Source organism: Bos taurus, chromosome 1, assembly GCF_002263795.3.
Source record: "Bos taurus isolate L1 Dominette 01449 registration number 42190680 breed Hereford chromosome 1, ARS-UCD2.0, whole genome shotgun sequence".
Taxonomy (NCBI): Eukaryota; Metazoa; Chordata; class Mammalia; order Artiodactyla; family Bovidae; genus Bos; species Bos taurus.
Genome location: NC_037328.1, coordinates 134,131,347 through 134,154,917, shown reverse-complemented (window position 1 = coordinate 134,154,917; position 23,571 = coordinate 134,131,347). Strand labels below are relative to the sequence as shown.

The window sequence follows — 23,571 nt, the reverse complement described above, 5'->3', positions numbered from 1 at the left end:
GGGCTTGAGCAATCCTGCTTCCTCTCCCCTTTATCCTGCACAGAGTCTGTTAACTTCCCTTCCTAACTCCTCAGTGTCTGCTTCTTAGGGACCCAATAGACATAAACACTTTCAGGGCAATGTAGGAACATAAACACTACACATCTCATTCAGAGGACTGGAGGACCTGAACATGTCCCTAGCCCCTGGACATTCTTATACGAGGCTCTGCTAAAAATGAATTATGTTTCTGCCACAGTGAAACTGGCCATTTCATCTCAATTGTTCAGCTGGGATACAAATGAAAATCTAAACGTGAGGAAAAATAAACCCATATAGAGTCTGTAATTTCACTTCAGTTACCCAAGCTGTCTAAAATCCAAGGTAAAGAATGTTTTTGGGTATTTCTTCTGTGTTTGCCATGAACCGCTAAGAGCCAAGCCGTCACAGTTATAATGAGAGGTCACTCTTTTCTTTTTGCCACTTTAATCACTGTTCCATTTGGAGTGCCATTGTTCCTGGTAAGCTGCCTCCCTTCATGGCAGCACAGGATGAGGAGAAAGCGGGTTATAATTGCATTCTTTTTGCAGGAGAGTTTGGAGAGGTGTACAAGGGGCGTTTGAAACTTCCAGGCAAAAGGGAAATCTATGTGGCCATTAAGACGCTGAAGGCTGGGTACTCAGAGAAGCAGCGACGGGACTTTCTGAGTGAGGCGAGCATCATGGGGCAGTTTGACCATCCCAACATCATTCGCCTGGAGGGTGTGGTCACCAAGAGCCGGCCGGTCATGATCATCACGGAGTTCATGGAGAATGGCGCTTTGGATTCTTTTCTCAGGGTAAGAACTGCTCAGCTTACCTTTACCCTTCAGAGTAAAAACACAGATGATGCTGGTGCTAGTGGGAGCTGGGGGACCGTGGTGGGCTGGGAAGAAGCGTCCATGTGAGGACCACCTGCCACTTAGGAATCCCTGATGAAATATAAATAGGCATTGGAGGTGTTAGCAAGGCTAACAGATTTGTTTCTAAAAAGAAAGAACAAAGCAGAGCATGTGGACCCCTCCATAGAAGGATGGCACAGAGCCAGGCCTCGATGAGTAAGAATGAACAGAGGACAGAGGATGGCCATCGGCATCCGTATGAATCATGGAGATTGAAGAGACTCCCAGCTGCTATGCTGTCCTGCGTGATTCATGCAGACATCGGTGACCATCTCTGCCTTTTCCCCAGCACAGCCGCCCTTCCATTCAGCTCTCTTCATTTGCAGTTCAGAAATAAAACACCTTGCCCTTATCTGATGCCTGGGCCACCTGGCCTCTGAGGAGGTGCCTCTGGGCAGGACATGGGAACAGTGCGTCACAAGTGTCCACAAGTCTTTTCTGGGGTTGATGGAAAGCTGTGGCTCCCACCCAGCCTGGAGCAGGGATGGGGGCCCCAAAGGCCTATGGCTGAGAGATCTATAAAGGACCATTGTCAGAATGCCCAAATGCAGCCACAATAGAGGCACTTTCATTTCTATGGGGCATCTAAGAGCTACTCAGAGAGGGCGTGTATGAGTGTGGCCATAGTGCTTATGTCTGGGGGATAGAAGCTGTCTAACCACAGGCCATGGAGCAAGGCCTGCCTCAGACCAAAGGCTTAGCTGGGGAGCCTGGGAGCAAGAGGGCACAGGGGCAAGGCCTCTGAGCAAGGGCTTCAGGGTAATGCCAAGTAGCTGGCTGTGCATGTCACCAAAGCTACCAAACAGTAGCCATGGCTGCAGATCAAAGGACTGTTTATTGGAACATTCACCAGGAGTCAGTCACTGAAGCATTCACCAGGTGACTGCTCTGACCGTGCCCTGTGCTGGGAACTGGGCCTATACCTATGAGAGAGAGATTACTTTAATGCCATGGAACAAATAACCCCAAACTTCAGTGACTTAGCACAATAGCAATTTAGTTTGCTCATAAGTCTGTAATTTGGGTAGGCAGCTCTCTATTCCATGTGTTGTCAGCAGGGGCAGCTCAAGGGCTAAGATCTGGAATCGCCCAAAGACTCATTTACTCATCTGTCTCATAGTTGATGCTGGGTATCAGCTGGCATCTCTCTACCTGGCCATCTCTGGCTTCCTCACAGCTAGCTGGATCCTCAGAACAAGCATCCTGAGCACAGAAGGTAGAAGCTGTATCAGTTCTGTAACCTAGCCTGAACAGTCACATAGCATCCTTCAACCATGGTGATGAGCCCACCCAGATTCATGGAGAGGAAGCACTCCCCACATTTAACCTGATGTCTTCTTACACATAAGGGATGAGAAGTCCTGCCATGTCCATCATAGAGAATACAACCTGAAGAGATGCCCCTGCCCCCCAGAACCTTCATGCTGGAAGCTTCCAGTAATCATCTGTCTGGATTGTACTTTTTGTTTCTATGCATGAAGCACAGAGGTGTCACATATGTGATGATGGGCTTCTCTGGTGGCTCAGATGGTAAAGAATCTGCCGGCAATGCAGGAGACCTGGGTTCCATTCCTGGGCTGGGAAGATCCCCTGGAGAAGGAAATGGCAACCCACTGCAGTATTCTTGCCTGGAGAATCCCATGGACGGAGGAGCCTGGCAGGCTCCAATCCCTCGGGTGACTTTTTGTTTCCACGCATGAAGGACAGAGATATCACATATAGTAGAACTGAAACCTTTTTGAGAAAGCCAGGGATGGCTTCAAAGAGGAGATAGAACTTCTCTAATGTTGAAGAAGGAGCAATTTGCCAGACAGCAGATAGGCTGACAGAACAGTAGAGCTGCGTATTCAGAGGCTGAAGTCAGGGTGGCCTGTTCGGTAATCTGTCAGCAGTTGCATGGTGGCTCTGAAGCCCGGAAGTAGAGTTTAGGGGCTTTCCTGTGGACAGGAAGCTGAGGACTTGTCTAGAAGCTGCACTTGTACATCCTGAAGCTTCCTTTGCAGGGGGAGCACATGCTTTATGCTCGTCTGGGTCCATAGGCAGTAGTGGCTTTTGTTTGGCAGGGTGGGGGTGATGGGGCCTATGTACTTTGCATGGTACAGTCTCCTTGAGGGTGGGGGATATACTTTGTATGACCCCAGCACCTAGCACCGTACGCACCGAGTAGAGGGTAGTGGAATGAAAGACCATTTCTAGAGCAAAAGCAGCTGGGTGTGGCATGATTGATGGAGCATCCTGAGTGTACATGGATCTCTTGCCCTTGTCACCAGACCTCTTGTGTCACAGTGGGGCCATGGACCATGCTCCCCTGGGGGCATTCCTTCATGATCAGATTGCTCATGCAGACAGTCAAATATAACATGAATAGGTGGTAATGTTAGAAGAAGAAGTATCTTTCTGGAACCAGCCTCCAGACCCATTCAGGAGTCATTTATTTCCTACAAGTCACCTGTCGGTGCTTCTCAGAGACTCTCAACACAACCTGGGAACTGAGATCAGATTCTCTCCCGGGAACATGCAGGGGAGCAAAGTGATTCATTCTCAGGAGCCTGCAAAAAATCAGAACTCTGTGCTGCTCTGCACACGCCTGTTTCCATTTGCGGGGCACAGGACATGGGGGCAAGTTGGATGCCAGTTATTTTTCATGATGATGCAGCCTAGGCAGTGAGAGAAAAGCTCAAGATGAGAGAGGAGCACAGGGAAATGGAGGGGAAAGATGGCAGAAAGGGAGCGGCCAGAGCAGGCAGTGCCAGGAGGGGAGGGAAATGAAGCGTGTCTGACTCCCCGCGCAGTGTAGAGGCAGGTAATCTATAAATCTAATTTCAGCCTTACTATCAGACCCTGGAGCATAGCAGCATTAATTGATGTATCTGCTGCTTGATAAAATTGAAAAGTGGGTCATCAGTTCAGTTCTGCAGGGTCCATCTTCTGGGAGGTAGTATAATTTTAGGATCGCCATTCAGAGAAGAAAGGAAAAGGGTCCGACTTCAATTTGTGCACCTGTTCTCTCCTCCTCCAACCCCACAAAGGAGCCCCTTCACACCAGACATAGTAGCTTTGGATTGTGGCCGTGCCTGCAGCTCTAACTCAGGGTCTCAGAGCCTTTGAGCATCAAGGGTCCAGTGACGACATCAGACACCGCTTCTCACAGTCCACTCAGCGCTCCTCTCTCATTGCAGGACTTAGAACCCTTCACATTATGGAGGGATTGGAAACACTGTTATTGTTTAGCCATACATTCAGTGGGGTCACAATTATCCATATTTTAAAAAATGTGCTATGGATTAGGTAGCATGCAAATCTATAATTAAATATTTCCTTCTTGGCTCTCAGACTCAGGGGATTCAATCTGGTAGCTCTTCCATCATCTTAGGCACAAGAGCTGAAGCCCTCCTCAATGCCTTATGCCCTAGCCAAGAAGGTTGGCCTGCTCTGTAAGGCCTTCATGGCTAAATCAAGGCTTTGTGGTTATTGCTGGTGCATTCACAGATGGCCGAAACTGGGAAACTCTTAAAAGTCACTGAGCAATGTCAGTTGGGGGCATTTATCATTTATGGGATGCTCATTCATAGGCTGGAGCTAGATGACAGCAAGCCAGTTGTCATGGAGAGAATCCCAGATTGCAAGTTCTGAGACCAAGGCCCTGCTTTAGGCTCTGCTATGAGTCACCACGTGGCCTTGAGCAAGTCTGTTAACTCAATTTCCCAATCTATAAACTAAAGGCATTGAGCTGGATGGTCTTGAAAGGGCTCTTTCAGGTAAAAAAAATCTATGATTCATTCTCTTCAAACAAATCAAATAAGGGTTTCATTTCCTGAAGTGGGTTTGTCAATGAAAGTTGAAATACCTAAATCCTTCCTGTCTAATAAAAGGGCCAGCAAGTGGCTTCAGTGAATTTGTAGAAAAGCAATTTCAGCAGAAAGCATTTTGTGAAGGGAAGAAAGTTTAAATCACTTCACCCAGCCTGTATTTTTTCTATAAACTGTTTTTACCATGTTCTCAGCATGGAACCAGATCCTTTCCCAGAGTTCTAAGAAATCTGGGCTTTTTTTTTTTTTTTTTTTTCTGTCTTGTTTATCTATGTATGTTGATGTTCATTATCTCTGGAAGTTCTTTTGTGGAAGTTTATATCAATGAACTGAATATAAAACAGCTGGACATGTAAGAAAAACTTAATGTTCATATCTATAAGTTTCACCAAGATTATGAACTCAACTGGTGTGACTGTCTTATCATAGTATGTGATTTCCCTGCAGATCTTAAAGAAAAAGTATTGCAGAGTTAGCATCAGTTCAGTTCAGTTGCTCAGTCATGTCTGATTCTTTGTGACCTCATGTACTACAGCACGCCAGGCTTTCCTGTCCATCCCCAGCTCCCAGAGCTTGCTCAAACTCATGTCCATCGACTTGGTGATGCCATTCAACCATCTCATCCTCTGTTGTCCCCTCCTCCTCCTCCTTTCAATCTTTCCCAGCATCAGGGTCTTTTCCAATGAGTCAATTCTTTGCATCAGGTGGCCAAAGTATTGGAGTTTCAGCTTCAGCATCAGCCCTTCCAATGAATATTCAGGACTGATTCCCTTTAGGTGGGAAAAGGCACTGAACAGGAATTAGAAAAGATTCAGATTAATGTAGCATATTTGTGGTTCATGGCTCTCCTTTCTATTTCTATGGCCATCACAGACATCATTCATCAATCATAGCTCTTCTTCCTACAAAGCTTATACACAGACTTTTCCACATAGGCAGTCATTCCCAATCGATCAAAGATGGAATGTCAGTGGAGAAGCAATTTGTTGTTTGGACTTAGATTTTTTTAATAAATGAATATCACACAGTAAGGCTGATCACTTAAACTTTCTGGACTTCTTTCATCTTCTTTATAAAAACAAAGTAAAATTGCCTGCCTTGCCTACTCCACAGGACCAGTGTTAAGGATGAAAACATATTCTATGAAGTATGACTTTCCATACAAAAACCAAGGAAGGGAAGAAGTCAGAGTTTATAGATTAAAGATCCTAACTTCAGGCCTCTGTTATTAGGTCCTACTGCAGTTTGGGTAGTAGGATGTGAGGGTCGACAGTGGCCTGCTGCAGGGTCGGGGGCACTGAGTGCATACATGGGACCTTTTGAAGGAGGTCACCATTAACTTCATTACCTCCACCGTAGTTTGGCCTCAGGTCAAACAACATGGAGGGAACACAGCCCCCCGCCCCCCATTAACAGAAAATTGTATTAAAGATTTACTGAACACAGCCCTGCCCATCAGAACAAGACCCAGTTTCCCCATCAGTAAGTCTCTCCCATCAGGAAGCTTCCATAAGCCTCTTGTCATTATCCATCAGAGGGCAGACAGAATGAAAACCACAATCACAGAAAACTAACCAAACTGATCACATGGACCACAGCCTTGTCTAACTCAGTGAAGCTATGACCCATGCTGTGTGGGGCCACCCAAGATGGATGGGTCATGGTGGAGAATTCTGACAAAACGTGATCCACTGGAAAAGGGAATGGCAAACCACTTCAGTATTCTTGCCTTGAGAACCCCATGAACAGCATGAAAAGGCTGATAGGACACTGAAAGATGAACTCCCCAGGTCGGTAGGTGCCCAATATGCTATGAGAGATCAGTGGAGAAATAACTCCAGAAAGAAGGAAGAGACGGAGCCAGATTGAAAACAACACCCAGTTGTGGATGTGACTGGTGATGGAAGTAAAGTCCAATGCATTAAAGAACACTATTTCATAGGAACCTGGAATGTTAGGTCCATGAATCAAGGCAAATTGGAAGTGCTCAAACAGGACATGGCAAGAGTGAATATTGACATTTTAGGAATCAGTGAACTAAAATAGACTGGATTGGGTGAAATTTAACTAATATGACCATTATATCTACTACTGTGGGCAAAAATCCCTTAGAAGAAACAGTAGCCATCATAGTCAACAAAAGAGTCCAAAATACAGTACTTGGATGCAATCTCAAAAACAACAGAATGATCTCTGTTTGTTTCCAAGGCAAACCATTCAATATCACACTAATCCAAGTCTATGCCCCAACCAGGAATGCTGAAGAAGTTGAAATTGAACGGTTGAAGACTTACAAGACCTTCTAGAACTAACACCCAAAGAAAAGGTTCTTTTCATTATAGAGGACTTGAATACAAAAGTAGGAAGTCAAGAGATACTTGGAGTAACAGGCAAATTTGCCTTTGGAGTACAAAATGAAGTAGGTCAAAGGCTAATAGAGTTTTGCCAAGAGAATGCACTCGTCATAGCAAACACCCTCTTCCAGCAACACAAGAGAAGACTACACATGGACATCACCAGATGGTCAATACGAAAATCAGATTGATTATATTCTTTGCAGCCAAAGATGGAGAAGCTCTATATAGCCAGCAAAAACAAGACTATGAGCTGACTGTGGCTCAGATCATGAACTCCTTATTGCCAAATTCAGACTTACATTGAAGAAAGTAAGGAAAACCACTAGATGACTCAGGTATAACCTAAATCATATCCCTAACAATTATACAGTGGAAGTGCCAAATAGATTCAAGGGATTCTGATAGAGTGCTTGGAGAACTATGGATGGAGGTTCATGACATTGTACAAGAGGCAGTGATCAAGATCATCCACAAGAAAAAGAAATGCAGGAAGGCAAAATGGTTGTCTGAGGAGGCCTTACAAATAGCTGAGAAAAGAAGACAAGCTAAAGGCAAAGGAGAAAAGGAAAGATATATCTATTTGAATGCAGAGTTCCAAAGAATAGCAAGGAGAGATACGAAAGCCTTTCTTAGCGATCAATGCAAAGAAATAAAGGAAAACAATAGAATGTAAAAGACTAGAGATCTCTTCAAGAAAAATAGAGCTATCAAGGGAACATTTCATGCAAAGATGGGCTCAATAAAGGACAGAAATGGTATGGACCTAACAGAAGCAGAAGATATTAAGAGGTGGCAAGAATACACAGACAAACTATACAAAAAAGATCTTCATGACCCAGATAATCACGATGGTGTGATCACTGACCTAGAGCCAGACATCCCGGAATGTGAAGTCAAGTGGGCCGTAGGAAGCATCACTACGAACAAAGCTAGTGGGGGTGATGGAAATTTGAGCTGTTTCAAATCCTAAAAGATGATGCTATGAAAGTGTTGTGCCCAATATGCCAGCAAATTTGGAAAACTCAGCAGTGGCCACAGGACTGGAAAAGGTCAGTTTTCATTCCGATCCTAAAGACAGGCAATGCCAAGGAATGTTCAAATTACCACACAATTGCAGTCATCTCACACACTAGCAAAGTAATGCTCAAAATTCTCCAAGCCAGGCTTCAACAGTACATGAACCATGAACTTCCAGATGTTCAAGATGCTGGATTTAGAAAAGGCAGAGGAACCAGACATTAAATTGCCAACATCTGTTGGATCATAGAAAAAGCGAGAGAGTTCCAGAAAAACATCTGCTTTATTGACTATGCCAAAGCCTTTGACTCTGTGGATCACAACAAACTGTGGAAAATTCTGAAAGAGATGGGAATACCAGACCACCTGACCTGCCTCCTGAGAAATCTGTATACAGGTCAGCAAGCAACAGGTAGAACTGGACATGGAACATCAGACTGATTCCAAATTGGGAAAGGAGTAGGTCAAGGCTGTATGTTGTCACCCTGCTTATTTAACTTATATGCAGAGTACATCATGAGAAACGCTGGGCTGGATGAAGCACAAGCTGGAATCAAGATCGCTGGGGAAAATATCAATAACCTTAGATATGCAGGTGACACCACCCTTATGGCAGAAAGCAAAGAAGAACTAAAGAGCCTCTTGATGAAAATGAAAGAGGAGGGTGAAAAAGTTGGCTTAAAACTCAACATTCAGAAAATGAAGATCATGGCATCTGGTCCCATCACTTCATGGGAAATAGATGGGGAAACAATGGAAACAGTGAAAGACTTTATTTTCTTGGGTTCCAAAATCCCTGCAGATGGTGTCTGCAGCCATGAAATTAAAAGATGCTTGCTCCTTTGAAGAAAAGTTATGATCAACCTAGACAGCATATTAAAAAGCAGAGACATTACTTTGTCAACAAAGGTCCATCTAGTCAAAGCCATGGTTTTTCCAGTAGTTGTGTATGGATGTGAGAGTTGAACTATAAAGAAAGCTAAGTGCTGAAGAATTGATGCTTTTGAACTGTGGTGTTGGAGAAGACCCTTAAGAGTCCCTTGGACTGCAAGGAGATCCAATCAGTTCATCCTAAAGGAAATCAGTCCTGAATATTCATTGGAAAGGCTGATGCTGAAGCTGAAACTTCAATATTTTGGCCACCTGATGTGAAAAACTGACTCATTGGAAAAGACCCTGATGCTGGGGATGATGGAAGGTGGGAAGAGAAGGGGACGACAGAGGATGCAATGGTTGGATGGCATCACCAACTTGATGGACATGAGTTTGAGCAAGCTCCAGGAGTTGGTGATAGACAAGGAAGCCTGGCGTGCTGCAGTCCATGGGCTTGCAAAGAGTCAGACACGACTGAGCGACTGAACTGACTGACTGACTGACAGTTTGGGTGGGTGTGGCAACCTGCTGAACTCTGAATTCTCAGCGAACTAGGATCTCTGAGGACAGTGATTCTAAGATATCTGCCCCACACACCAAAGAGGCCAGGAGGAACCTACAGTCTTGGCCTGAGGTGTCTTCCGTGTCTCTCGCCAGGCACCTGGGGTTCATGGGAGACCTGGTTAGTAAGACATTATGGCCTTACTGATAATGTCAGCAATAGTGGCTGCTATCACTTCCCTGGTGGCTCAGAGGTTAAAGCGTCTGCCTCCAATGCGGGAGACCCGGGTTCGATCCCTGGGTTGGGAAGATCCCCTGGAGAAGGAAATGGTAAGCCACTCCAGTATTCTTGCCTGGAGAATCCCATGGACGGAGAAACCTGGTAGGCTACAGTCCACAGGGTCGCAAAGAGTCGGACACGACTGAGCGACTTCACTATACACTATATCTTAGTATTCATGAGGTTCTGAGCCAATCCCTCCATATGTATTATCTCATTTAACCTTGAATCTCAAATCTAAAGAAAAGAGATTCACTGTACTCTTACTTTACAGATGTGGTAATCACTGCTCTGGTGGTTAAATAACCTACCCAAAGGCATGCAGCCAGTGAGAGATGGAGCTCAGACCCACCATGATCTGTCTGGCTCCAAAGCCTGGACTTTTAACCATTTCTTGTCATTTGTTGACACCAGAATGTGTAAGATGACTGATCTAAATATTCCAATCAGAAAACGAAGCAGCTCAGTGAAGTCTTTAATGACTTAAAGTGGAAACACAGACACAAATCTGCAAATGCTTTCAATGCTGCTCTTGGCAGAACTGCTTCCAGCTGCCATCAGTGCCCTCCCCAACATCTGTCTGCAAGTGGGCTTCTGTAGAGAGACATTTATTTTTAACCACATTGTTGTCTCCACTTACAAAGGAGAAGTAACAAACTGAATTGAAAAAAATCGACCCTTGTGGCTTGTGGCTGAAATACATTTTCTAATATACGAAAGTTGCATGACAACTTTCTGGGGAGGCAGATCCCCAGAGACCCACTTAGAGAAATGATGGTGCTGGGGAAAGCTTCTTAAGGAGGTGTGGAGTGAAGTTCATTAGTAAAGAAGATTTGCATCACTCACAGCACATCCAGCTCTGGCAGATGGGCACCATGTGCTGAAAACCAGTTTCCAAAAAGCAGCCCTGCATTTTCTTTTGGAGTTGGTTAGAAGCAAATATTGCGGGGAAAGCATTCTGGGCAGATTGGGAGGTGGTTAAGGTTTGAGTGAGAAATTGAAACTTGGAGTGTGTCAGACTCAGTGTGTTTGCGGGGACCTCCTTCCGGTGGAGGAGGTGCACTCAGGAAGGAGTAGAGGGAGTGCCAGTTTGCTCCCCTCCTTCAGTTGACCGAGGGGCATAACCAATCTTGCATGAGGAACAGAGTCTTCAACAATTAGTGCCACCATTGTTAAACTTTTCAATTGTTGGATTTTTTCCTGAATAAAAAAATGTGTAACATTTTGATAACAGCTGTTTTATTTTTCCTTACTTATTTTTGTGTAGAAAATTACTTTTGCAGAACCACATGCCTAATGATGTGTCCCATACATATTAGTGAGATAATGCATGTGAGTGCATTGTATGCCATCTCACAGACAGTAGATGCTCAATAAATGGGAGCTCCTCACACTGTTTATGCTTCCTGTATTTCACAGGAGGACCCTGGGGCAGAGGGAGAGGCTGCTTTGTCCAAGGTTTGTGTTCCGAAATAACTAGACTAACCCAGGGTATCTTGGCTCCTCCCACTTTTCCCTCAGTCAGAGCATCTCAGTGCCTGGACCATGCTCTACTTACATAACCCACAGCACTTTAGGGAGCAGCTGGGGCTGGACTGATTGGGAAAATGTGTTTTTGGCAGCACGGTCCAGGGTCCACTGATGTAACCAGTGTGGGTGGGCAATGTCCAAACACAGTGGCTTTGGCGAGGTGGAGCAAGGCACACATTCATTCACTGACAAGCTGTCTGTAACCATGGAGGAGGGAGGGCAGCCAGGTAAGAAACTTATGGGAAAGAAGACACGCTTCAGGTTGGCAGGAGGTGGGACAGCAACAGCTCTCGTTTACTGGGAAGGTCCACAAGCCAGACGTGGTGCATGCACTTCTTCTGACCAACCAGCCCTCTGAGGCACATGTGTTATCCCAGTGTCCAGGAAAACATCTTAACATTTAATTCTGGGGCCAGGAAGTAACGTACCAGTCATTCATCCAGCAAATGTTTGTTGAGCTGCATCTGTCTACTCAAACGTCGTCAGCACTGGGAATGCTATGGCAACCACAAGAGACAGAGTTCTTATCTCAGAGCAGCAGAGACAGGCAGACACACAGCCATCCACACATACAGCTACACCTTGTGATATGAGCTGAGAAGGAAAGTAAGAGCATGCACTGGAAGATAGTAATATGAACGTGCTAATTATGGGTTGGGGAGGGAACTGCTTATAGGGACACTCCTCTATGAGGAGGTGACATTTAAGTGGAGATTTGAGGCAAGTGGGTGTTGACTGTGGGGGAGAAGCAGAGAAGAGCCTGTATCAGGGCCCTGAGGCAGGAAAGGCTTGGCCAGGGAGGGAATTGAAAGGTCATCAGGCACTGTGCCTTCAGCATGGAGTACAAGACGAAGTAGCATAACGTGATCCCCTGGGGCCCTGTGGGCCAAGCTGAGGAGATTGGCACTTTCCCTTAATGCAATAGGAGGCCAGTAGAGTGCTTTAAGCCAGCCAGTGACATGACTGGATTTATGTCTTACAAGGATGGCTCTAACTTCCCTTAGAGAAGGGATTTCAGAGGGGAGCAGGTGGAGGGAGGCTGTTACAGGTGATGGATGAAGATGACTTGGTTAAAATGGTGGCAGTGAAGGCAGAGAGGAGTGAATGGCTTTGAGATGTAACTTGAAGATGAAATCCACAAGGCTTGGCCAGAAGAAGGCAGAGTATTGGAGGAGAGGTAAGAGAATGGGAGTGGGGCCGGGAGGGGGTGGAAGCAGCTTAGTCCAGCACTGACAAAAGTGACTAGCAGTGGGACCATGGCAGCTTGGCTTCCTTGTAACCACTGAAGCCAGTCTTGATCTGGATGCCTTTGGTGTCTTATTACAGCAAAATGACGGACAGTTCACGGTGATCCAGCTGGTGGGGATGCTGAGAGGCATTGCCGCGGGCATGAAGTACCTGGCGGAGATGAACTACGTGCACCGGGACCTAGCTGCAAGGAACATTCTGGTCAACAGTAACTTGGTATGCAAGGTGTCCGACTTTGGCCTTTCCCGCTACCTCCAGGATGACACCTCAGATCCCACCTACACCAGCTCCTTGGTGAGTCCTTCTGGGTCTTTTCAGGTCAAAGTGTGGCAGGAGTAAAAAGTGGCTACACATAATGAGGACCCATGGTGGGGCATGCAGGGAGGGACTGGGACCAGAGCTCATTTGTCCTCTGGGGAAGCCAAATGCTGGGTGGACCATTCGTCCAGGAGAAATGACAGCCACTGGTTGTTCAGACAAATGTTAGGGCACAGGCTGTGAGGAAGTGTTGGTGTCTCCTATGAAGCCATGCTGTTCCTGGCCAATGAAAGAGGATGTTTTGAAAAAGGATGATTTGGGGGAGTCCAAACATTTGGTCAGTGGCATGAAAGACATCATCTACAGGGAGCGGGCTCCAGTTGGGTTGAGCACTGTGTCATCAGGTAGATTCCTGGTCCTGATTTGGGGCACATGCAGCAGCTAGTGGAAGCTTGCAGTAAGCAGCAGCAGTAAGTGCTAGTTGGAAGTCAGACTTTAGTTCCCTGACCAGGCGTCCTAACCACTTGACCACAGAGTGTGACTAGAGCCTAAATCCTCAGTCCTTACTTCACTTGACAAGAAACAATTCTGATGAAGAGGTGGAAGGTAAAGAGAAAAATAAAACATTTTTTTGCAAAAGCAGAGTACATGCAGTAAGACACGTGGCCGAACCCTGTGACCCTCCCCTAGGCGCGCATGTGCTCCTCAGCCAAGATGGATTTCAACAAAAAAGTGTCTGGGAGGATAGAAGTAAAACTGATTATGACCTGGTATCCCCTGACTTTTGACCCCCAAAGAATCTCTCTGTGCATGTGTAGTGTCTCCCTTGCCCCAAGGAGGGAAACATGTTATCTCTTGATCTTATACTGAAACAAAATTTGGCCCTTCTCTGTTCCTGCCATGATGGTTATTTTAAGGTGCCCACAAGAGACAAAGCCTGGCTATTTCTGTTTCTGTTGTTACTTCCATTTTGGAGAGCAAATAGGAGACTGATCGAAAATGCCTACCTGGGGCCCACCTATCTTCTGTCTCAGGCAGTGCAAACAGGAGACTAGTTGTAAGTGTCCAGCCTGCAGCCCACTTTTATTCTTGCCCATGAATTGTAAACGGGAGGCCAGTTGTAAATGCCTAACCTGGAGCCCATCTATGTCCTGCCTCAGTCCTCTTCTCTGTCTCCATTACTTCCAGAAAGCTATAAGTATCATGACTTGGTAATTGAACAACATGATGAGTACCGTCAAATTTGTATTTCTATCTCAGCCTCCTCCTCCACAGCCTGAACAGCTATAATCATCTATGTTCAACTGCCTAGTTCACACAATTCCCTTTAGAACTTAATAGGTCCTAAATAGAGCTCTTGATTTACTCTCCAATCTCCTCTCCCCCATCTCTTCAACTCAGTGGTTGCACCATTCCTAATGGTGAAGCCTAGGAATCAGTCTTGAGTTCTCTCTGTGCCTCCCCATCCAAGTTCAATCCTTCCACTAATCCTATGTTATTGTTGTTTAGTCGTTAAGTTGTGTCCAACTCTTTTGTGACCTCATGGACTGTAGCCCACCAGGCTCCTCTGTCCATGAGATTTCTCAGGCAAGAATATTGGAGCAGGCTGCTGTTTCCTTCTCCAGGGGATCTTGCCGACCCAAGGATCAAACCTGTATCGCTTGTATTGGCAGGCAGATTCTTTACCATTGAGCCACCAGAGAAGCCCTGCCCTATTCCTATAGGTTTCTACAAAGTCTGCCCCTTTCTTCTCATCTCTGCTGTTGTTCAGTCACATGTCTGACTTTGCTACCACATGGACTGCAACACACCAGGCTTCCCTGTCCTTCATCATCTCCTGGAGTTTGCTTAAATTCATGTCCATTGAGTTGGTGATGTCATCCAACCATCTCATCCTCTGTCGTCCCCTTCTCCTCCTGCCTTAAATCTTTCCCAGCATCAGGATCTTTTCCAATAAGTCAGCTCTTTGCATCAGGTGACCAAAGTATTGGAGCTTCAGGTTCAACATCAGTTCTCCCAATCAGCATTCAGGGTTGATTTTGCTTAGGATTGACTGGTTGGATCTCCTTGCTGTCCAAGGGACTCTCAAGAGTCTTGTCCAACACCACAGTTTGAAAGCATCAATTCTTTGGCGCTCAGCCTTCTTTATGATCCAACTCTCACATCTCTACTGTGACCCCACCCTATTCCAAAGCACCATTCTCTCTCACCTGGACTGTTATAGTAGCTTCCTAATGAGTCTCCCTGGTTTCCTTTTGTCTTCATACATCTATTCATAACAGCATCAAAAGTGACTGATCTTCCTAATCTACCCACCAGTTATATCCCTTAAACTTGCAAAAACAATACCTGATTATTATAAAAGTCAGAACAATACAGAGAAGAAAAAAGGATAAATAAGAACCTACAATTCCCTTAAAGAAGGGTTTGGTGAACTTTTCCTAAAGTGCCATATAGAAAATATTTTAGACTTTGCTGGCTAAGAGGCCAAATGAGGATATTATGTACATGATTATATAACCATTTAAAATGTAACCCTTTAAAAATGTATGAATGCCATTCCTAGCCCCTGGGCTGTAAAAAAGCAGGTGACCTGCCAGATTTGGTACTTAGGCAATGGTTTACCAACTCCTGTTCTGAAGCATCAGTTTCAACAGTTAGATGTGTCTGCTTTCACACTTTTATCTTTGTTCAAAAAGAAATTTTTTATTTTATAAAAATGGGATCACACTGTGCCTGTTTTTCTGTGTCTTGTGATTCTCTTGGGGATTCTTACTCCAGGTTGCTACTTTGAAAGCTTGTAAACCTTCACACTCCACTAGGGATATATGGTGCCCATCTTCTAACATCTTCACCAGCATTGGATGTAAGCAATGTTTTAAAATTTGCTAATCCAAAGATGAAAAATGATAACTCATTTTCTTTTCACTGAATTTTCAACTGACTCCTAGAGATCTTTTTGCAGAGTTATTGGGATTCATGTTTCTTCTTTCACTAATTATCTATACATGTATTTACCTATTTTTCTATTGGGTTACTTTCTGGTTTCTTAGAAATGTATAGGAATTCTTTTTATAGTAGAGATATTGACCCTTTTTCTGCCATATATGATACAATTAGTTCCTTCATGTTTTCCTGCACAAAAAAGTACAATTCTTTTTTACAAAGATTATTTTTTTCTTTTTGTCGGCTCTGCATCTTCATTGCAGCACTCAGGCTTAGTTGCCCCACAGTATGGCGCCCCATTCCAGTACTCTTGCCTGGAAAATCCCATGGACTGAGGAGCGTGGTAGGCTGCAGTCCATGGGGTCGCTAAGAGTTGGACACAACTGAGCGACCTCCCTTTCACTTTTCACTTTCATGCATTGGAGAAGGAAATGGCAACCCACTCCAGTGTTCTTGCCTGGAGAATCCCAGGGACGCGGGAGCCTGGTGGGCTGCCGTCTATGGGGTTGCACAGAGTCGGACTCGACTTAAGTGACTTAGCAGCAGCAGTTACCAGACCAAGGATCGAACTATGTCCCCTGCATTGGAAGGCAAATTCTTAACCACTGAATCACCAAGGGAGTCCCAGTACGATTCTTTTTTGTATTAAAAAAAAAATACACTTGTCTTTTTGATATTATTTATGATACCCTTTGGCTTGCAAAAGTGGTTCATATTCATTTGGTCAAAAATATCTATCTTTTTCTCTACTTGTTGGATTTTTTGGCTTATTCTAAAAGTTTTCTCCATCCCAAGGTTATAAAATGCTTTTTAAAATTTCCTATACTATTTTATTATCTTGATAAGTTTGATTTATCATGTAACTATTTATTTAATCCATTCCTCTATCGATTCATCACTCCACCCTATTTTGTTGATATATTTCCAGAAAAGTTGTAGACATGTGCACACGTCACCCATAAACACTTTAGCATATGTCTTTTAATGAGAGTATATATATTTGTTTATACTTCTTTACTTGATTAAGGCAAAATTTGCATAAAGAAGTACACAGATCTTAAGTGTACATTTACAGAGTTTTAACAAATGTGTACAACTATGTGACCCAAAATTCTATCAAAATAGAAAACTTGGTCGTCATACCAGGAAGTTCCCTCATGTCCTTCCTCTGTCCCAAATGCAGAGGTGCCTGCTGTTCTGACTTTTTTTCAAATATAGGTTTCTTTTGTCTCTTCTAGAACTCCTCATAAATGGTATCAGGATGCTCTTCATGCCTGACTGCTTTCTTTTAGCATTCTGAGTATGAGATCCTTTCCTGTTGCTGAGTGAAGCGGTAGTTTTTTCTTAATTACTGTAACAGTCTATGTTTATTTATCCATTCTCTTGTTGGTAGACACCAGGGCTATTCTCAAATATGATTTTGAATATGTTAGGACATATATTTTTATTGTGTTTTTATGCAGGTAAATATAGAAAATTATATCAACACCATTTATTGAAGATATTTTCCATATTTTATTGGCTCATATGTCATTCTTGTCATATGTTAAATTCCTTACATACACAATGTTTTGATTCTAAAATCTCCTCCGTTGGTCAATTTATTTATTCTTATGCCCAACCATATTATTCTAATTATAGTAACTTTATCAAAAATTTTACTTTCAGTATTATTCTGATTATATTAATTTTAGCAAGAGTTTTACTGTTTGGATAAATTAAGATATCTTCATTTGTCTTTAAAAAATCTTGGCTCTTTTCAAATGTCTTTTATTTCAACTTAAGATCACTTTGTTCAGTGATCTACCTAAAACTACCTAGTAATACATATACACTCACATATGAGTTTTGAATGGAACTCTATTCTACATTTGGAAAGACTGACGTTTTAATGACCTTGAGTCACATAAATAATAATGTGAACCAAACATCCAATCTGTATATGCTTTACATTGAAAGTTTCTTAGATGTAAAGCTTCCTATGTTATTGTCCTGCACACATTATTTAGATCATCTGTTGTGACTCTGTATGTGTTTCTTCTAAATGATGAACTGTATAAACTCCTAAACCTAACAGTTTTCAGGATATATTTTACCATATTATTCTTCCATGTTTTGCCTTTTATTCCAAATAGAGAAAATTATCATGTTTGATGACTAAACTATTTATGTTTATAAAAATGCAGCTTATTCACATGAAAAATATTTATTGATCATCTACTATGTGCCAATCCTGGGCTACAATCTGGAGGCACAATTAGGATTGAAAAGAGACAGCATTACTGTTCTCACATTACTCACAACTGAATGAGGAAAGGGAAGCTCAGATGCACACACAAATAAGTGCATAATTGACAGCTGAGAGTCACTGTGTTCTGTGACAGCATGAAGAAAATAATACATGAGAAAAACAGCCTTTTTAGATCTAGGGGAATTAAGGAGAGCTTTCAGAGGAGATGGGCTCCAGCAGAGATTTGAAGAATAAGTCAACCAAATGCATAAGGTAGGTTAGAGCACCGAGAAACATAAGTAGTACATACAAAGGGCTCGTGTCAATAGGGCAGGTGGAATTTTAGAAGAGCATTTGATAAAGAAGGGAAACTGACCAATGAGGTCAGCAGTAGTTACATTAGATGGGCCTCCCAGACATTTGTGATGGAATTGACTGCCTTAGAGCAATAAGCAGTCATTCTGTGTATGGGGGTAGGGGTGGGGGGAGAGAAGGGTGTACACAGATGCACACACATGACCCAAAGGTGATTAATTTCCATTTTAGGAAAATAACCTGGTTTTTCCTCTTGCTTTTTCTTTCCAATATCTTCCCTCCCTTCTGTATAAACAAACAAAAAACCTCTCTTGGCTTCCTTACTTCCTTCTTTCTCCAAAAGGCCATTTGGCAGGCCCAGTTTAGGTAGATATCCTGACCTAGAGAAGTAAACCCTAGCAGGAATTGAGACTCACAGGTGAAGGAGCTGGAAACCCAATATGATTGGGATATTAGCTATATACATAGAGATATTGAAAATTATATTGGAGATAATGGAAGCTTTTGGAAAAGGAGGTACAAATATGGAAAGCATGAAAGCTAGAATGAATTATGTCAACTGAAGTAGAAATAAGGAAAATGTATCCCCTCAGACTTCTGAGGCTTTGTCTTCAAAGTTGCTGTTGAATAAATAGCCTCTCCATGTTTAAAAAAATTGAACCAGAATTGGAGGTATCAGTGTGAAACTTGTGGTTTTCAATATAAAAAGAGATAAATAAATATGAGCTGAGAGTGCCTCAAAGCAATGGCACCCATGTAGCAAAAAATACACCTGGCACTCAGATCTTGGATTCTATATTCTCTTCTATACTAAAAGCAACCAGGACTCACTAGCTAAATGGCCCCTTCCAGAGCCTAGACAGAGGAAGTATGTACATTGTTTTGTGCCAGAAAGTACTCAAAGAATAATGGTAATATACCAAAAGGACACAATACTCAGCTTGAAGGACTTCCCAGTGTCCAAATATAGGATAATTTAGAACTTAATATATACTGATGGTAACAGATTATAATCTATTGAATAAGATAGGAACTGTGGAGTTTACACGGATGTGAAAAATCACTATTTGGTGACCATCAGATTAATAGTTAAGAAACATAATGGATGCTTGTACTTGGGGTGAAACTGGAGAGAGAAATGGGGATCTTACATAGCCTCAAAGTATTTCCTCCAAAATATGTATTACAAAAAGAGGAGAAAGTAACTTTACAGAGAAATCTGGAAACACCATCTGAATCAAATGTTTAGAGTTCACACCACCAATAACAGACACTTAAGAAGATGCAGTGAAAAAACATAGCATTTCAGATACTCTGTTCAAAATGTATAACTTGGGTCTTATCATGAGGAAACATCAGAAAAATTAAAATTGAGATATGCTTTATTAAATGCCTAACCTATGATCTTGAAATTTCAAAGTCATGAAAGTTAAGTAGACCAACAACTGTTCCAGATTGAAGGGCATTAAAGAGGCATGACAACTGGGTAATATATATGATCCCTATAGAGCATTTCTGTGACAATTTTTAAGAATTTAAATGGAGTATCTTGATAAAGAATGTATAGGCATTTTTGGTAGTAATCTTGAAACGTTTCTAGATATTGAAACTTGTTTAAAAATAAAATATTTTTTAAAAACATTTCAGTTCAGTTCAGTCGCTCAGTCGTGTCCGACTCTTTGTGACCCCATGAGTCACAGCATGCCAGGCCTCCCTGTCCATCACCAACTCCTGGAGTTCACTCAGGCTCACATCCATTGAGTCAGTGATGCCATCCAGCCATCTCATCCTCTGTCGTCCCCTTCTCTTCCTGACCCCAATCCCTCCCAGCATCAGAGTCTTTTCCAATGAGTCAACTCTTCGCATGAGGTGGCCAAAGTACTGGAGTTTCAGCTTTAGCATCATTCCTTCCAAAGAAATCCCAGGGCTGATCTCCTTCAGAATGGACTGGTTGGCTCTCCTTGCAGTCCAAGGGACTCTCAAGAGTCTTCTCCAACACCACAGTTCAAAAGCATGAATTCTTGGGCGCTCAGCTTTCTTCACAGTCCAACTCTCACATCCATACATGACCACAGGAAAAACCATAGCTTTGCCTAGATGGACCTTTGTTGGCAAAGTAATGTCTCTGCTTTTGAATATGCTATCTAGGTTGGACATAACTTTCCTTCCAAGGAGTAAGCGTCTTTTAATTTCATGGCTGCAGTCACCATCTGCAGTGATTTTGGAGCCCAAAAAAATAAAGTCTGACACAGTTTCCACTGTTTCCCCATCTATTTCCCATGAAGTGATGGGACCGGATGCCATGATCTTCGTTTTCTGAATGTTGAGCTTTAAGCCAACTTTTTCACTCTCCACTTTCACTTTCATCAAGAGGCTTTTTAGTTCCTCTTCACTTTCTGCCATAAGGGTGGTGTCATCTGCATTTCTGAGGTTATTGACATTTCTCCCGGCAATCTTGATTCCAGCTTGTGCTTCCTCCAGCCCAGTGTTTCTCATGATGTACTCTGCATATAAGTTAAATAAGCAGGGTGACAATATACAGCCTTGATGTACTCCTTTTCCTATTTGGAACCAGTCTGTTGTTCCATGTCCAGTTCTGACTGTTGCTTCCTAACCTGCATACCATGACTCAAATGTGGAGGACAGACGGCAAAAGTGGAAGCAATGTATAGTAGGAGGCCAAGGGCAGTGGGGGTGAATGAAACCCAGAGGAATCAGGAGAGAAACATGGGAAAGACTTGGTAGTGGGTGATACTTGGGTGAGAGGGTGACAGAGGTCCAAGGATGACACTTGGCATCTTGGACTGTGCCTCTGGGCAGATGGTGGTGCCATTCTCTGATTGAATGGGGATGCTGGAAAGGAACCAGTTAGAGAAATAGCAGGTTTTGAATGAATTGTGGGTTTCGTTTAAATAAGCATTGCTCAAATTTTGGTGGGTATCAGGTTTACCTGGAGTTAATAAGGAGTACAGAAGCATAGATTCCTGGATGATTCCGATACAAAATTTTGAAAGACTCTTGTTTAGAAAAATTTGACTTTTAGGTGCTCATAGGCTAAGTAGAGCTGCTGAATAGGCCACTGGTTATGGATTTGGATCATGAGGGAGAAGTCCAAAAAAGATGTGCATTAAGGAGTCATCAGCATAAAGACAAGAATCAAAACGGGGGGTGTAAATGTGTTTGACTCAGGAGAGGACAAAGAGGGCAAAGGGATTCATTCTGATCATGAAGAAGCCCAACAGTGACCAACACAAATGCACAAAACTAAAGTAAGAGCATGAATGCTCAACTGTCCCTTTCCTCTAGAGAGGCAATTACTAAGAATTTACTGTAAATCCTTCCCCCTCGCTTTGCAGAGGAGGGATCTGAGGCCCAAAGTGATCAAATGAGCTGCTCAGTTCAGAGCCTGTTGGGGTAGCTTTGGTCCTTCAGTCCAGTCTCCAGACTGTGCGCCCAGTGCTTGGGGCACCTGGGCTCTTTCCCTGGCCCCACACTGTGCCAGACTCCCTACTCAGATTAGGTCATTTGTGATGTCCCAGAAAGCCTATTTCTCCTTCTTTCTTTCCCCTTTCTTCCCAAAGATCCAGAAAAGAATTGTTATGTTTGCCAAGTGGCTCCGCGGGCCTTTGGGCGATGTGGAGGTCAGGCCATGTTGCATCACTGCTACCACCCCATCTTTAAGCAGAGGTGGGCAGGCTATTAACTTTCATTTGTCTATGCATTTTTTCAGCTCTACTTCTTCACAGTTTTCATGGTTACCCTAGGGGAGAGAGAGAGAGAGAGAGAGAGAGAGATACACTTTTTCTCTGGTTGCTTTTAAGATTTTTCCCATTATTTTCAGTTTTTAACTTGACTATGATGTCCCCAGTCATGTCTTTTTTCCCCGCAATTTATCTTTTTGAGATTCTCTAAGCTTCTTAAATTGTAAATTTATGTCTTTCACTATTATTTGGGAATTTTTCAACCACAGTCCTTCATATATTATTTCCTTTCCCCTTTTCCCTCCTCCTAGGACTATAATTACCAATGTGTAGATTGTCCCACAGGTTCCTAAGGCTCTGTTCATTATTTTCCCCATTGTTTTCTTCTCCATTCCTCATCTCTATCTTTAAATTCATTGATTCTTTCATTTACCATCTCCATTCTTCTGAAAATTTCCCTCGAAATTTTTTTTCTGATATTGTATTTTTTTAAGCTTTGTACTTTCTTACGAATCTTTCTTTTATACTTTCTAATTGTTCACTGAGTTTTTTTTTATTCATCACAACTATATTTTTCTTTACCCCGTTGAGCACAGCCATAGTAACAACTGTCATAAACCTAGGTCATCATGGGTTGGTGTCTTTTTCCCCATGAAGATGGATCACATTTCTCTGGTTCTTTGTATGTCTAGTAGTTTTGGATTACATGAGTTGTGAATGTTATTACATGTTGTAGAGACTCTGAATTCTGTAACATTGACCCAAAGATTATTGATGTTTTTGATATAGCAGGAAGTTGACATGTTACACTCAACCTGCAGACTCTATTATGCCTGCAGTGGGCAGCAGCTCAGTTCCTGTGGCTTTCAGTCTATCTTATGCTTGCATGGTTCAGGAGTCAGCCATAGAATTGAGGAAAGTTTACATCCAGAATTTGGAATTCCATTTCCCTGGTTCTCTTGTGTTGAGGGATTCTTCCCCAGCTCTCCAGCATCCCCAATTATCCAGGACTCCTTCCTTGGTTTCTTCAGCCAGAAAGATGGTAGGTTTTTTTTCCATTAGTGTTTTAGCCACTGGGTGGACAGCTGGCCCAGGGCAAAACTGCAAAAATAAGACTCACCTTGTGCTGCTCAGTTTCTGGAACCTTCAGGTAGTTTTTCCTTTCTTTCTTTTTTTCTTCTTTCCTTTCTCTTCTCTTGTATTTTGTTTTAATTTGCAGAGAATCTGTTTGTCAGAGGCATACTCCTCCACACTAAAAGTGGAACCTTCGGCTTATTAATAACCCTTAATCAGTAGATCCATGAAATAGCCCTTCAGCCAGCTCTGCTCCATCTTAAGTTCCCTATTTATGCAATTCTTTCAAGATCTTTTAAACATCGTCAGCTTCTAATACATCTTGTTTTACTTTATAAGTGAAGACCTCAGTCATAGCTATTAAAGTTTTCTAGTTTTTCCTATCAGGCCCTCAGCCTTCATCTCTTATTCTGTCTTAATTCTCTGCCATGCTTCCCCCCAGGTCTTCCTTCTCTGTTTTAAATTGCTATTTCTAGCCCCAGGAGCATTTCCTTCCCATCAGGCTCCTGGTAT

At 43.0% G+C, this 23,571-nt stretch overlaps 1 protein-coding gene and 1 non-coding gene across 2 annotated transcripts in view; both read left to right on the top strand.

The window, feature by feature from the left end:
- EPHB1 (EPH receptor B1) overlaps nucleotides 1–23,571 on the top strand; it is a 466,102-nt gene that overhangs the window by 398,205 nt on the left and 44,326 nt on the right. The window contains exons 11-12 of the mRNA NM_001192829.2: nucleotides 570–817; nucleotides 12,613–12,828. Of these exons, the coding sequence (NP_001179758.2) occupies nucleotides 570–817; nucleotides 12,613–12,828 (464 nt within the window). The remainder of the gene's footprint in view (nucleotides 1–569; nucleotides 818–12,612; nucleotides 12,829–23,571) is intronic.
- TRNAW-CCA (transfer RNA tryptophan (anticodon CCA)) lies at nucleotides 9,714–9,785 on the top strand. Its single transcript has one exon. It is a non-coding gene; the product is annotated as a tRNA-Trp (tRNA).